Raw genomic sequence first — 12379 nt, 5'->3', positions numbered from 1 at the left:
ATTTTATGATTGACATATGTGTGTATAAATTGTTTATAAATTTAGATATTGTATAGAGAGCTTTATAGGAATATATAAAAGTCAAATAAAAATATAATGGTTCCAATCCAACAAAATAACCTCCGATTCAAAATGAAAACCAATGAGATGAAACTAAAAACTCATTTTCCCTTGTCTAATTAAGGACATGTTTGATGTGGATTATTGAGAATTAGATTTAATGTAGGAAAAGATTATATAAGTCCACATGTAGAATTATATTATTGAGAAACTATGCAATTAAAAATGAGTTTTAAGACCAGATATTTTTACTTTTTCCAGTCAAGTTTATCGAACAAAAGATGAAGAAATAGAAGTAGAAGGTAAAAATGTACATTGAGCAGACCAATTGCCGAAGTCATATAACTATGAGTTTTGCTGTTTGTACATTTGGGCATAATAGCTCGGATGACAGCCCCTCACAAGAGCGGGTGTAGCAAAACCCTACAATTATACTTTTCTGAAAGACCAGATATTTTTACTTTTTCCAGTCAAGTTTATCGAACAAAAGATGAAGAAATAGAAGTAGAAGGTAAAAATGTACATTGACCAGACCAATTGCCGAAGTCATATAACTATGAGTTTTGCTGTTTGTACATTTGGGCATAATAGCTCGGATGACAGCCCCTCACAAGAGCGGGTGTAGCAAAACCCTACAATTATACTTTTCTGACGAAACAGCCACCCGCGTGTAAATTATTGTTAAAGTCCACGTCATTTATGTCATCAACTTCCTACTTGTGGGGCTGTGGCAGAGTTCTCCCAATCAAATCAGAAGACCCGTCCTCCTCTCCAATTTAATTATCAATCTCTATAGCACAGCCAGAACGAGATCAAATTAAATAATTAATCCGACATAATCATTGTCAGTTTTTTAGGTAATTATCCAGAATATTTAATTGTCACCAATTCTGTGACTTTTTTTATTTTTTAGGAAAAGAAAATGTAGTTAATAAATGAGCCGAGGGCAATTCTGTGACATTTTAATTTTAGGGCAGTTTGTCTAGAGAAGCATTGGATACTCTGTTTTTGGATCAAGAACATGTCTCTATAAAAATAGTGCGTACACTGCATTGAGAGAGAGAGAGAGAACATCTTTGATGTTAAGAAAATATCACTTGCAAGATAAGACGTTATTTAGATAAAAATCTTTCAGATTCAAATATTTTCAAAATAGGTAACAAAAATGATGAAATTGAAATCAATTCTTGAGTGAAATCAAGTCAGCCCAACTCTAATGGCTAGGAAGAAATCTCTACATTTTCTTATAAAAAGCAAAAGGAAATAAAAAATAAAAAAATCATATCGAGATTGGGAGCCTGGTATCAATAAATATATATTGTTGAAGTATATTTCTATTATTTTCGGAATATAATCTTCTCTTTCGAATAATTTGAAGATACTTGCAGATTACATGAATAAATTTGAAGAGCATAACAAAATGATCAACATGATCATAATTTCAATTTGAGATTAAGCCCATTGACTTAAGACGAATTTGCTTCCTACTATGGTGCTTGAGAACAGTTAACAATCATCTTCCATCATAGAACGAATTTCATTTCCTACGAAAAGAGCACAACAATCATTAGGAGTTCCAACGAACTCAGTATAGTGTGTTTATACTCGAAAAATAATATCAGAATTTAGAGAGGGAAGTGAGATTCAAAACAAGAATATTTGCAATGAAAAATTGTATAAATGTCCTAGCAGCAAGGCAGACTATTTATAGACTTATTCATGGTCATTTAAACACTTTATAAGCCTGTTCAGAACAGTGTTGATTGTTCAAAAAAACAAATAGACAGCTTTGTTCATACTAAAAGTAAGTTTCTATTAAGTTAGTTAACAAATGTCTATTATAGAAAAGCAGACATCGATCATATAGAAATATTTGATGAAACAAGGCAACGGTTGGGATTTGTATTACTGTTGAAAATAATTTCTACGAAATGCCCATAATTAATTATAATTTGACCCAAAAATTAAATAGATTTTGTTTAAAAAATATATGTAAGACAAGGAACATCGAACTCATACATGTGTTGTGTCAAGCTGAACAAATGATTGCGATGCTTTCGTGTGAGCTTAGGATCAAATCTACTAAGACCTAGATCTCCCCCTTCCAAAGACTAGTAGTACCTCTTAAATCACAAACCAAATTGAAATTTTCTTGCATCTATTCTAATAATCCTAAAAACAGGATATCACTAGTAGAAATTTCCTAATTAGTATACCAAGTTGACAAGTCCAACCCCACATTAACGTCACAAGTGTCCAACGTCATGAAGTCTCACAAACAATGTATGTTTTGCTGGTTTTTTTTTTTACCCGACTTTTTTTATTTTGACACATTCAAACTATATCTAAAATGAAATTAAAATGCGCGTGATAATATTTGGATACATTTGGTATATTGCATGACTAGGCACACTTGACATAATTTGTCCATAGTCATACCTAGTTATACGCTATACAATATACCAAACATGTCTTTGATGCCACTAATAGTTTAATTCTTTGAATAGTTGATTTTTTCATAAACGAGACTGACAAATTTTATATCTACTTCATTTTACTAAAGCTATGTGTTTAAAAGTTTGTAGACTAAGAGTCGAGAAATTATTTTTTTTCAAATATTGAATAGAGGAATACAAAAACCAGAACGACTATTGTCATAAATTATACATAAAATCCAACAAAAGAAATATAAATGCAGCAATTAATTTGAAAATCCTTAAAGGAATACATTTTCTACGGAACAGAATTTCTATCCATTCAATACATTCCTGATTTATTCATCTAACATAATTAACAAACAGTTCCTTTATTAAAAAGTTCATAGCTGCTGAAAAGGCTACTTCATCCACAATGCTATCCCATTAGCCAGACATTAAAGGGCAGCCAGAAGGTGTCGCCTCAGTGGAATTATCCAAGGTTTTACCCTTAATCAGACCGGCCAACAGTTCTCCACGATCACTAAAGAACTCCACCTTCACAACCTTGGAGTCTTCATCCAACTGTTTTAGCACATAAAAGAACGTGTTTAATACTCAGTAGTCGACAAAACAATGTATTAATATTGTCATGTATGTTACCAAACAAGGCACAAAAGGTGTAGTACACAATAAAACGTCTAGGATGCTATCCAGTGAAGAAGTTAAAAGGATATTAGTTAAAGATGAAGATAGAGTGATGGTACCTCAAAAATGCCAATCCCAAAAACTTCCAATTTTTCGCCGGTAGGAGCATGTCCTTTAAAAGGGCCCTCCATGAAACCCCAATGCCTGAATTTGTACACAATTTTAGGAGGTCCTGAATACAATTCAAGAATCTCCAATGCAAATCCCCGCGCGAATGTTGATTTGAAAAGTGTTTGTGAGGAATCAGCTGTTTCCTCATCAGGATCGTAGAATCTTAAAGATTTTGGCAAGGATGTCTGTAGAAACACGTTGTAGCTTCCCCCAATCTTAATCATTTCTTCCAATGTCAAAAACTTTCTACCTGTTTTGCATTCGACATTGTTAAATGCGTTTCCTTGAGAAAGTCTCTTTCAACGAGAAATTTATTTATTTATCACAAGTCACATCCAAGAGTGACTTTTACCTACGAGTTTTTATACTATTTTAACTTGCTTATTGGCCAGATCTCATGGGTGAACATTTTGAATGTGTTTATTAGTGTTATTATATAAGTGGGTGAGGTAGCGTAAATTATTTTTAAAACTTTCTAACTGTTTATGATGTTACATTCAACATTGTTAAATGCGTTTCCTTGAGAAAATCTCTTTCTACCGTAAATTTACATGTTAATCACAAGTATATTCTATACATGCAAACTTGATCCGTTCAATATGAGTTTAATATTGCTTGTGACACCATGTTCGACCTCTCTCCCTAACGTGTACTTAATTAACTGCCATATTAATAGAATTTTCGCCATCGTTGTGGTTGTAAAGAAAACATACCATTGACACTAAGTTTGAATTTCTTTGCATCAAGGGTCTTGTACTGATTTGGATCTGCCTTGTGTACCAGTTCCATTTCCCATGTCTTCACAAGCCTCTGCACTTTCTCTTCAGGTGATCCTTCAGGCCATATCTGCCATATACATATCCGTTGGTGTTAAAATTAGCATCAAATCGGAAAAAAAAACATCAAATGGAAAGTAACTTGGATTTTTAGGTAATAAATCGAAAATAAAGGTCGAAAACTGCATACATTAGTTCTCCCTTCTTCAAACAGCTGATTTACATCATCATAGTTTGGAGGACCAAAATTCCATTTGGTGTTTTTGATATCCTCTTCAGTCAAATAATCCCTGTACTTGTCTCCAGTTGCAGTAGAAGTTGCCATAGTTTCACTGAATTTAGAAGTTCTTGAAACGGAAACTTTAAGCTTGATAAGGATCGACTCTCATTTATTGATTCTTATATAGCAAAAATTTGTCACTTGTCAAGAAAATAATTATAAATAAAATTTTAACTTAACTTATTCATTCCAATAATAGCGCCTCATCAAATAGGATTGATTTCTTGACTTTTCCTTTATCTGTTGTCATTAGTGGGGGAGCCATGCGGTTGGCACGGAACCCTGTTTCAACAAGTTACTCTGACAATTGAAAAATTATAGGCCATAAATAAGTCAAAAAAAAGTTTTAAATATCATTTAACAGCTTTTGAATCTGAAACATGCATTGCACATATGTCGTGAATATTTCGAAACCATTCCAAAAACCTACCAGTGAGTGAAGAACATAGATCAAAAAAAAATCGAAAGTGTGACACCAAAACGGGAATCAAAATATAAGAGATAATATTATTTTATCCATTCCACATACCATCCTTGACTCATTATTAAACCCAACATTTAACGATTTTTCAATTCGAACGATATGTTGTGAACTTTACAGTTAATACTTCGAATCAGTACCAATGATCTACCACGACAAGGAAGAACATAGCTCAACATAAGCCAAATGAGATGACTCCAAATTGGAAACTTAATAATAATAATAATAAGATCAATTTTCTAACAGCTATCTTTGGCTCATTATTTTGAACTTTATATCGATCAATTGCTCAATCTAAAAGATGTATTGCGAGATTCACAATGAAGGAGATTCACAATGAATACTTCATAATTATATTACGAACCTGCCTTTGATTGATGAAAAGTATACTCCAAAAATAAGTCAAAGTAGGTGACTCTAAAATGAGAATTAAAGTATTAAAGATCGAATTATTAAATTCATTTCTAGTAGCCAACTTTGACTTATATATTATTTTCAACTTTTCATTAATCGTTTTTTAATCCACTCCATTAAAATTTCGAATGGTACCAAGAATCTACGCCCAAGAACTTGTGGTAGGAACAAGATTGTGCCCCCAACGACTAATGGACGAAACAAACAAGAATGGAAGTTTTTAGGACGGACCACACAGCTGATAAAACCAATAAGGTAGGTTGTGACCTCTAAAAGAAGCATTAAGCAAATAATTGAGCGTACTTCAAATGTAATTATTTTTTAATATTTTATGATTGACATATGTGTGTATAAATTGTTTATAAATTTAGATATTGTATAGAGAGCTTTATAGGAATATATAAAAGTCAAATAAAAATATAATGGTTCCAATCCAACAAAATAACCTCCGATTCAAAATGAAAACCAATGAGATGAAACTAAAAACTCATTTTCCCTTGTCTAATTAAGGACATGTTTGATGTGGATTATTGAGAATTAGATTTAATGTAGGAAAAGATTATATAAGTCCACATGTAGAATTATATTATTGAGAAACTATGCAATTAAAAATGAGTTTTAAGACCAGATATTTTTACTTTTTCCAGTCAAGTTTATCGAACAAAAGATGAAGAAATAGAAGTAGAAGGTAAAAATGTACATTGACCAGACCAATTGCCGAAGTCATATAACTATGAGTTTTGCTGTTTGTACATTTGGGCATAATAGCTCGGATGACAGCCCCTCACAAGAGCGGGTGTAGCAAAACCCTACAATTATACTTTTCTGACGAAACAGCCACCCGCGTGTAAATTATTGTTAAAGTCCACGTCATTTATGTCATCAACTTCCTACTTGTGGGGCTGTGGCAGAGTTCTCCCAATCAAATCAGAAGACCCGTCCTCCTCTCCAATTTAATTATCAATCTCTATAGCACAGCCAGAACGAGATCAAATTAAATAATTAATCCGACATAATCATTGTCAGTTTTTTAGGTAATTATCCAGAATATTTAATTGTCACCAATTCTGTGACTTTTTTTATTTTTTAGGAAAAGAAAATGTAGTTAATAAATGAGCCGAGGGCAATTCTGTGACATTTTAATTTTAGGGCAGTTTGTCTAGAGAAGCATAAGATACTCTGTTTTTGGATCAAGAACATGTCTCCATAAAAATAGTGCGTACACTGCATTAAGAGAGAGAACATCTTCGATGTTAAGAAAATATCACTTGCAAGATAAGACGTTGTCTAGATAAAAATCTTTCAGATTCAAACATTTTCAAAATAGATAACAAAAATGATGAAATTGAAATCAATTCTTGAGTGAAATCAAGTCAGCCTAACTCTAATGGCTATGAAGAAATCTCTACATTTTCTTATAAAACGAAAAAGAAAAAAAAATCATATCGAGATTGGGAGCCTGGTATCAATAAATATATATTGTTGAAGTATATTACTATTATTTTCGGAATATAATCTTCTCTTTGGAATAATTTGAAGATACTTGCAGATTACATGACTAAATTTGAAGAGCATAACAAAATGATCAACGTGATCATAATTTCAATTTGAGTCCATTGGCTTAAGACGAATTTGCTCCCTACTATGGTGCTTAAGGACAGTTAACGATCATCTTCCATAATAGAACGAATTTCATCTCCTACAAAAAGAGCACAACAATCATTAGAAGTTCAACGAACTCAGTACAGTGTGTTTATTCTCGAAGAATAATATTAGAATTTAGAGAGGGAAGAGAGATTCAAAACAAGAATATTTGCAATGAAAAATTGTATAAATGTCCTAGCAGCGAGGCAGACTATTTATAGATTTATTCATGGTCATTTAAACACTTTATAAGCCTGTTCAGAACAGTGTTGATTTGTTCAAAAAAACAAATAGACGGCTTTGTTCATACTAAAAGTAAGTTTCTATTAAGTTAGTTAACAAATGTCTATTATAGAAAAGCAGACATCCATCAGATAGAAATATTTGATGAAACCAGGCAACGGTTTGGATTTGTATTACTATTGAAAATAATTTCTACGAAGTGCCCATAATTAATTATAATTTGACCCAAAAATTAAATGGATTTTATTTAAAAAAATATATGTAAGACAAGGACCATCGAACTCATACATGTGCTATGTCAAGCTGAACAAATGATTGCGATGCTTTCGTGTGAGCTTAGGATCAAATCTACTAAGACCTAGATCTCCCCCTTCCAAAGACTAGTAGTACCTCTTAAATCACAAACCAAATTGAAATTTTCTTGCATCTATTCTAATAATCCTAAAAACAGGATATCACTAGTAGAAATTTCCTAATTAGTATACCAAGTTGACAAGTCCAACCCCACATTAACGTCACAAGTGTCCAACGTCATGAAGTCTCACAAACAATGTATGTTTTGCTGGTTTTTTTTTTTTACCCGACTTTTTTTATTTTGACACATTCAAACTATATCTAAAATGAAATTAAAATGCGCGTGATAATATTTGGATACATTTGGTATATTGCATGACTAGGCACACTTGACATAATTTGTCCATAGTCATACCTAGTTATACGCTATACAATATACCAAACATGTCTTTGATGCCACTAATAGTTTAATTCTTTGAATAGTTGATTTTTTCATAAACGAGACTGACAAATTTTATATCTACTTCATTTTACTAAAGCTATGTGTTTAAAAGTTTGTAGACTAAGAGTCGAGAAATTATTTTTTTTCAAATATTGAATAGAGGAATACAAAAACCAGAACGACTATTGTCATAAATTATACATAAAATCCAACAAAAGAAATATAAATGCAGCAATTAATTTGAAAATCCTTAAAGGAATACATTTTCTACGGAACAGAATTTCTATCCATTCAATACATTCCTGATTTATTCATCTAACATAATTAACAAACAGTTCCTTTATTAAAAAGTTCATAGCTGCTGAAAAAGCTTCTTCATCGACAATGCTATCCCATTAGCTAGACATGAAAGGGCAGCCAGAAGGCGTCACCACAGTGGATCCATCCGAGGTTTTTCCCTTAATCAGACCGGCCAACAACTCTCCACGGTCACAAAAGAACTCCACCTTCACAATCTTGGAGTTTTCATCCACCTGTTTCAGCGCATCAAAGAACGTGTTTAGCATGCAATACTAGACTAGATCGTAAAATAGATTTTCTTTCCCATTCATCTAATCAATCTAAACAAAAACATAGACAAGATTTTAACTTTTTTCATCCTTAATACTATCCAAATAGTTCGTTGGAACCTTGTAGATGTTAAGCAGCAATGGAATCGGCGGTAAAAAATGTTTTCTTCCTGGATGCTATCCAGTGTAGGAGAAGTTAAAAGGGATATTAGTTAAAGATGAAGATCAAGTGGAGGTACCTCAAAAATGGCCATGCCAAAAAATTCCACTTTTTCTCCAGTAGGAGCATGCCCTTTAAAAGGGCCCTCCATGAAACCCCAATGCCTGAATTTGTACACAATTTTAGGAGGTTCCGAATACACTTAAAGAATCTCCAATGCAAATCCACGTGGGAACGTTGTTTTGAAAAGTGTTTGTGATGAATCAGCTGTTTCGTCCTCAGGATTATAGAACCTCAAAGGTGTTGGCAAGGATGTCTGAAGAAACACATTGTAGCTTCCTCCAACCTTGACAATTTCTTCCAATGTCAAAAACTTTCTACCTGTTTACGATGTTACAGTAAAGACATTGTTAAATGCGTTTCCTTGACAATATCTCATTCTACACAAGTCACATCCAGAAGCGACTCTACACAAGTCACATCCAGAAGCGACTCAACTAATTTGAGGGCCTCTAAGGGAGCCTTTTATAAGAAGAAAAAAGAGAGGCAGTAAAACTCGAATGGTACATAAATTTTGAGGGCCTTCCCGACAAAGCTTCTTTGAGATTACAAGTTGATCTAACTTAATTTTTAATCACATATTTCGTTAGACTCATAATGTTTATTCACTTTTAACTTATCTTTCACGGAATCCACCATCTTATTATTTCTAAAAGCACGCAGACCAAGTTTTCGTTCCTTTTTAGTCTGAACGAGTTCGGCCTCCCTCCATAACGTGTACTTAATTAATTGCCATATTAATAAAATTTTCACCCTCGTTGTGGTTCTAAAGAAAGCATACCATTGACACCAAGTTCGAATTTCTTTGCATCAAGGGTCTTGTACTGATTTGGATCTGCCTTGTGTACCAGTTCCATTTCCCATGTTTTCACAAGCCTCTGCACTTTCTCTTCAGGTGATCCTTCAGGCCATATCTGCCATATACATATCCGTTGGAGTTAAAATTAGTACAAAATCCAAAAAACAACATCAAATAGAAAGTTAAACAAAAGGGTTTTGCATGATCGATGTATTGAAACACATTATCTATTTTCGTATTGAAACATCAGCTTTTTCCACGAATCATTCGTATAACTATAGAGTCAACTTGCATCATAAACTTATATTTCTAGATAATAAATCGAAAATGAAGGTCGAAAATTGCATACATTAGTTCTCCCTTCTTCAAAGAGCTTATCTACAGCATCATAGTTTGGAGGACCAAAATTCCATTTGGTGTTCTTGACATCCTCTTCAGTCAAGTAATCCCTGTACTTGTCTCCAGTTGCAGCAGAAGTTGCCATAGTTTAACTGAATTTAGAAGTTCTTGAAACTAAAACTTTGAGCTTGATGAGGATGGACTCTCATTGATAGATTCTTATATAGCAAAAATTTGTTACTGGAGGAGCCTTGTGTTTGGCACGGGACCCCTTAAACTTTCTCATTTCTCACCCTCTTTGCCCATATAAAATTGTTCCAACAAGTTACCCTGACGGCTAAAAAAATTTGGCCCAAAAATAAGTCAAAAATGTTAATATAAAATTTGAAATTATCATTTAACAGTTTTTTTAATCTGGAAGATGCATGGCAAGTTCGTCGTGAATATTTCGAAACCATTCCAAAAATCTACCGGTAAGTGAAGAACATAGATAAAAAATAAATCGAAAGTGTGACACCTAAACGGGAATCAAAAGATAAGAGATAACGTTATTTTATCCATTCCACATACCATCCTTGACTCATTATTAAGCCCGATATTTAACGATTTTCCAATTCGAACCTACCTTTAATGGATGAAATGTACTCCAAAAATAAGTCAAAAATGATGACTCTAAAATAAGAATCAAAGTATAAAAGATCGAATTAGTAGATTTATTCTCAGTAGCTGACTTTGGTTAGTCATTATTTTGAATTTGTCATTAATCGATTTCCAATCCAATATACAGATTTTTCAAAGGTCTCCATGAGAACCTACCACGAAGAGTGAGGAACAAAATTTGAAATCTTGTGGTGGGAACAAGGTTATGCCCCCCAACGACTAGTGGATCAATACAAGTCAGAATGAGGGGTATGCTAAAACAAATGTGGGGGGAAATTGCAGCAGTAGTCCCTAATCTTTTCATTTTTTGCAGGCTTTACCATAACCTTCATTTTGTGCCAACGGAACTTCCTAACATTTCATAAATATGTACCTGAGGTCCATCTGAACAGAAATCGTCCAAAACACTGTTAGTTGATTGGCAAAATTAAGGAATCAACATTCAATAAAACCGTCCAAAAAGGTATTAACATCCAATAAAATTATCGTGGTAGCAAATAGTTCAAGGAATTTGTCCGGTCAACTAACAGTGTTTTGGACGGTTTCAATCCAAATGGACCTCAGGTGTATATTTATAAAAGGTAGGGATCTTCGTTGATACAAAAAGAAAGTTAGGGTAAAGTCTGAAAAAAACAAAAAAATTATAGAGACTGTTGCTACAATTTTCTCTAAATGTGGTGTACTTTAGTTCCTAAGCAACTAATTGTTTATTATTTTTTAGTATTGGAGCAAGAGCATACTAGCGAAGAATTTGTTTAAACCCCGAATTCATCGGGAACAAGACTTAGTCCTTGTCTGAAAGTGATTTTAATCCCATTTTTAGCAATTTTTTTACCGTTGCCAAGTGCACATGGATCCCACTGCAGCCAAAATTATTGACTATCTTTAAAATAAATTACTACAAATGTCCATCTCAATAAGAATGAATTAAATGGTAAAGAGGCACGTAGGTCATTTTGCTTGATTTAGTTAATAATTGTGGTTGATATGAGATTGACATACACTGTATAACAGCAAAAAAATTGCTAAAAATTGGATAAAAAGTGCTATAATCTTATAAGTTACTTTTAAGAAATTTTTATAGAAATTAACATCATGTGAAAAGACTCGTAGATCGAGATATTAAAGCCGCCCGCGCCAGGCCTAATAATTAAGATTAAAATAGTAATTAGGACAGACCACACTAGCTAATAAAATAAAGAAGACAGGTTGTGACCTCTGAAGAGCACTGCAAATGCAACAATTCCGTAGTATTCTATGATTTAAATTTAAATTTTTATTTATTTATTTTTTGTTTGATATTCAGGTATCCCAACTTACACCAAACTAAATCCTGGACTCCCAAAATCCTTGCCCTTAGAACTTTGGAGGGGGTAAATCGCAGATCATGCCTCAACTGGATCACAGATTCCCCCCATTGCCTGTACAATTCTGCACACAAGAGACTCCCCTTCACAGTGATTGCTCCATACCAAATATTTGGCCGCAGGTTCCTACTAGGAATCGAACTCTCCACCCTACCATTGAAATCAAGACAATGTTGATTGATCCACCAGTTGAGTTATACCCGGGGGTCTGATTTATAATTTTATATGTACAAATTGAGGTATTGTTTAGAGGGCTTTACAAAAGAAATAATGGTTCTAATCCGAACAAAATAAGCTCCAACTCGAAATTAATATTAATGAGTTGACATTTAAAAACTCATTTTTCCTTTGTCAAGTTAATAAGGGATTATAAATTTTGTAAAAAGTAATATCTTTTGAGAATACGAGGTTGAGGTTGAGGTTGAGGTTGAGATTGAGATTTAAAAAATCCATATCAAACAGAAGTTGAAGTATTTTATTACTTTTCCTCGTTTATCGAACAAAAGTTGAATGAAGAAATAGAAGAAGATTCAATGTAGTCAAACCAGACCATTGGAC

The 12379-nt window shown here is 33.2% G+C and overlaps 1 protein-coding gene and 1 pseudogene across 1 annotated transcript; both read right to left on the bottom strand.

Moving 5' to 3' along the window:
- Window positions 1–2691: 2691 nt before the first annotated feature.
- On the bottom strand, window positions 2692–4497 carry LOC111396803 (pathogen-related protein-like). The gene is made up of 4 exons (XM_023023325.1): window positions 4260–4497; window positions 4007–4139; window positions 3242–3543; window positions 2692–3059 (listed from the first exon to the last, which is right to left on the bottom strand). Exons 1-4 carry the CDS (start codon window positions 4392–4394, stop codon window positions 2922–2924), a joined length of 708 nt encoding a protein of 235 aa, XP_022879093.1. The 5' UTR covers window positions 4395–4497; the 3' UTR covers window positions 2692–2921.
- Window positions 4498–8032: 3535 nt separating this feature from the next.
- On the bottom strand, window positions 8033–10052 carry LOC111396802 (annotated as a pseudogene).
- Between the last annotated feature and the right edge of the window lie 2327 nt (window positions 10053–12379).

This window comes from Olea europaea, chromosome 7 (assembly GCF_002742605.1).
Source record: "Olea europaea var. sylvestris chromosome 7, O_europaea_v1, whole genome shotgun sequence".
NCBI lineage: Eukaryota > Viridiplantae > Streptophyta > Magnoliopsida > Lamiales > Oleaceae > Olea > Olea europaea.
The sequence above is the reverse complement of the archived record's forward strand: the minus strand, read 5'-3'. Positions and strand labels throughout refer to the sequence as shown.

What these genes read in the sequence shown, in the direction of transcription:
- LOC111396803 (XM_023023325.1), bottom strand. Translation starts at nt 4,394, where the DNA reads ATGGCAACTTCTACTGCAACTGGAGACAAGTACAGGGATTATTTGACT. An exon ending in TTGAAGAAGGGAGAACTAAT is followed by an intron (nt 4,140 to 4,259) that starts GTATGCAGTTTT and finishes TGTATATGGCAG; the next exon opens with ATATGGCCTGAAGGATCACC. An exon ending in TTGGGATTGGCATTTTTGAG is followed by an intron (nt 3,060 to 3,241) that starts GTACCATCACTC and finishes GTGCTAAAACAG; the next exon opens with TTGGATGAAGACTCCAAGGT.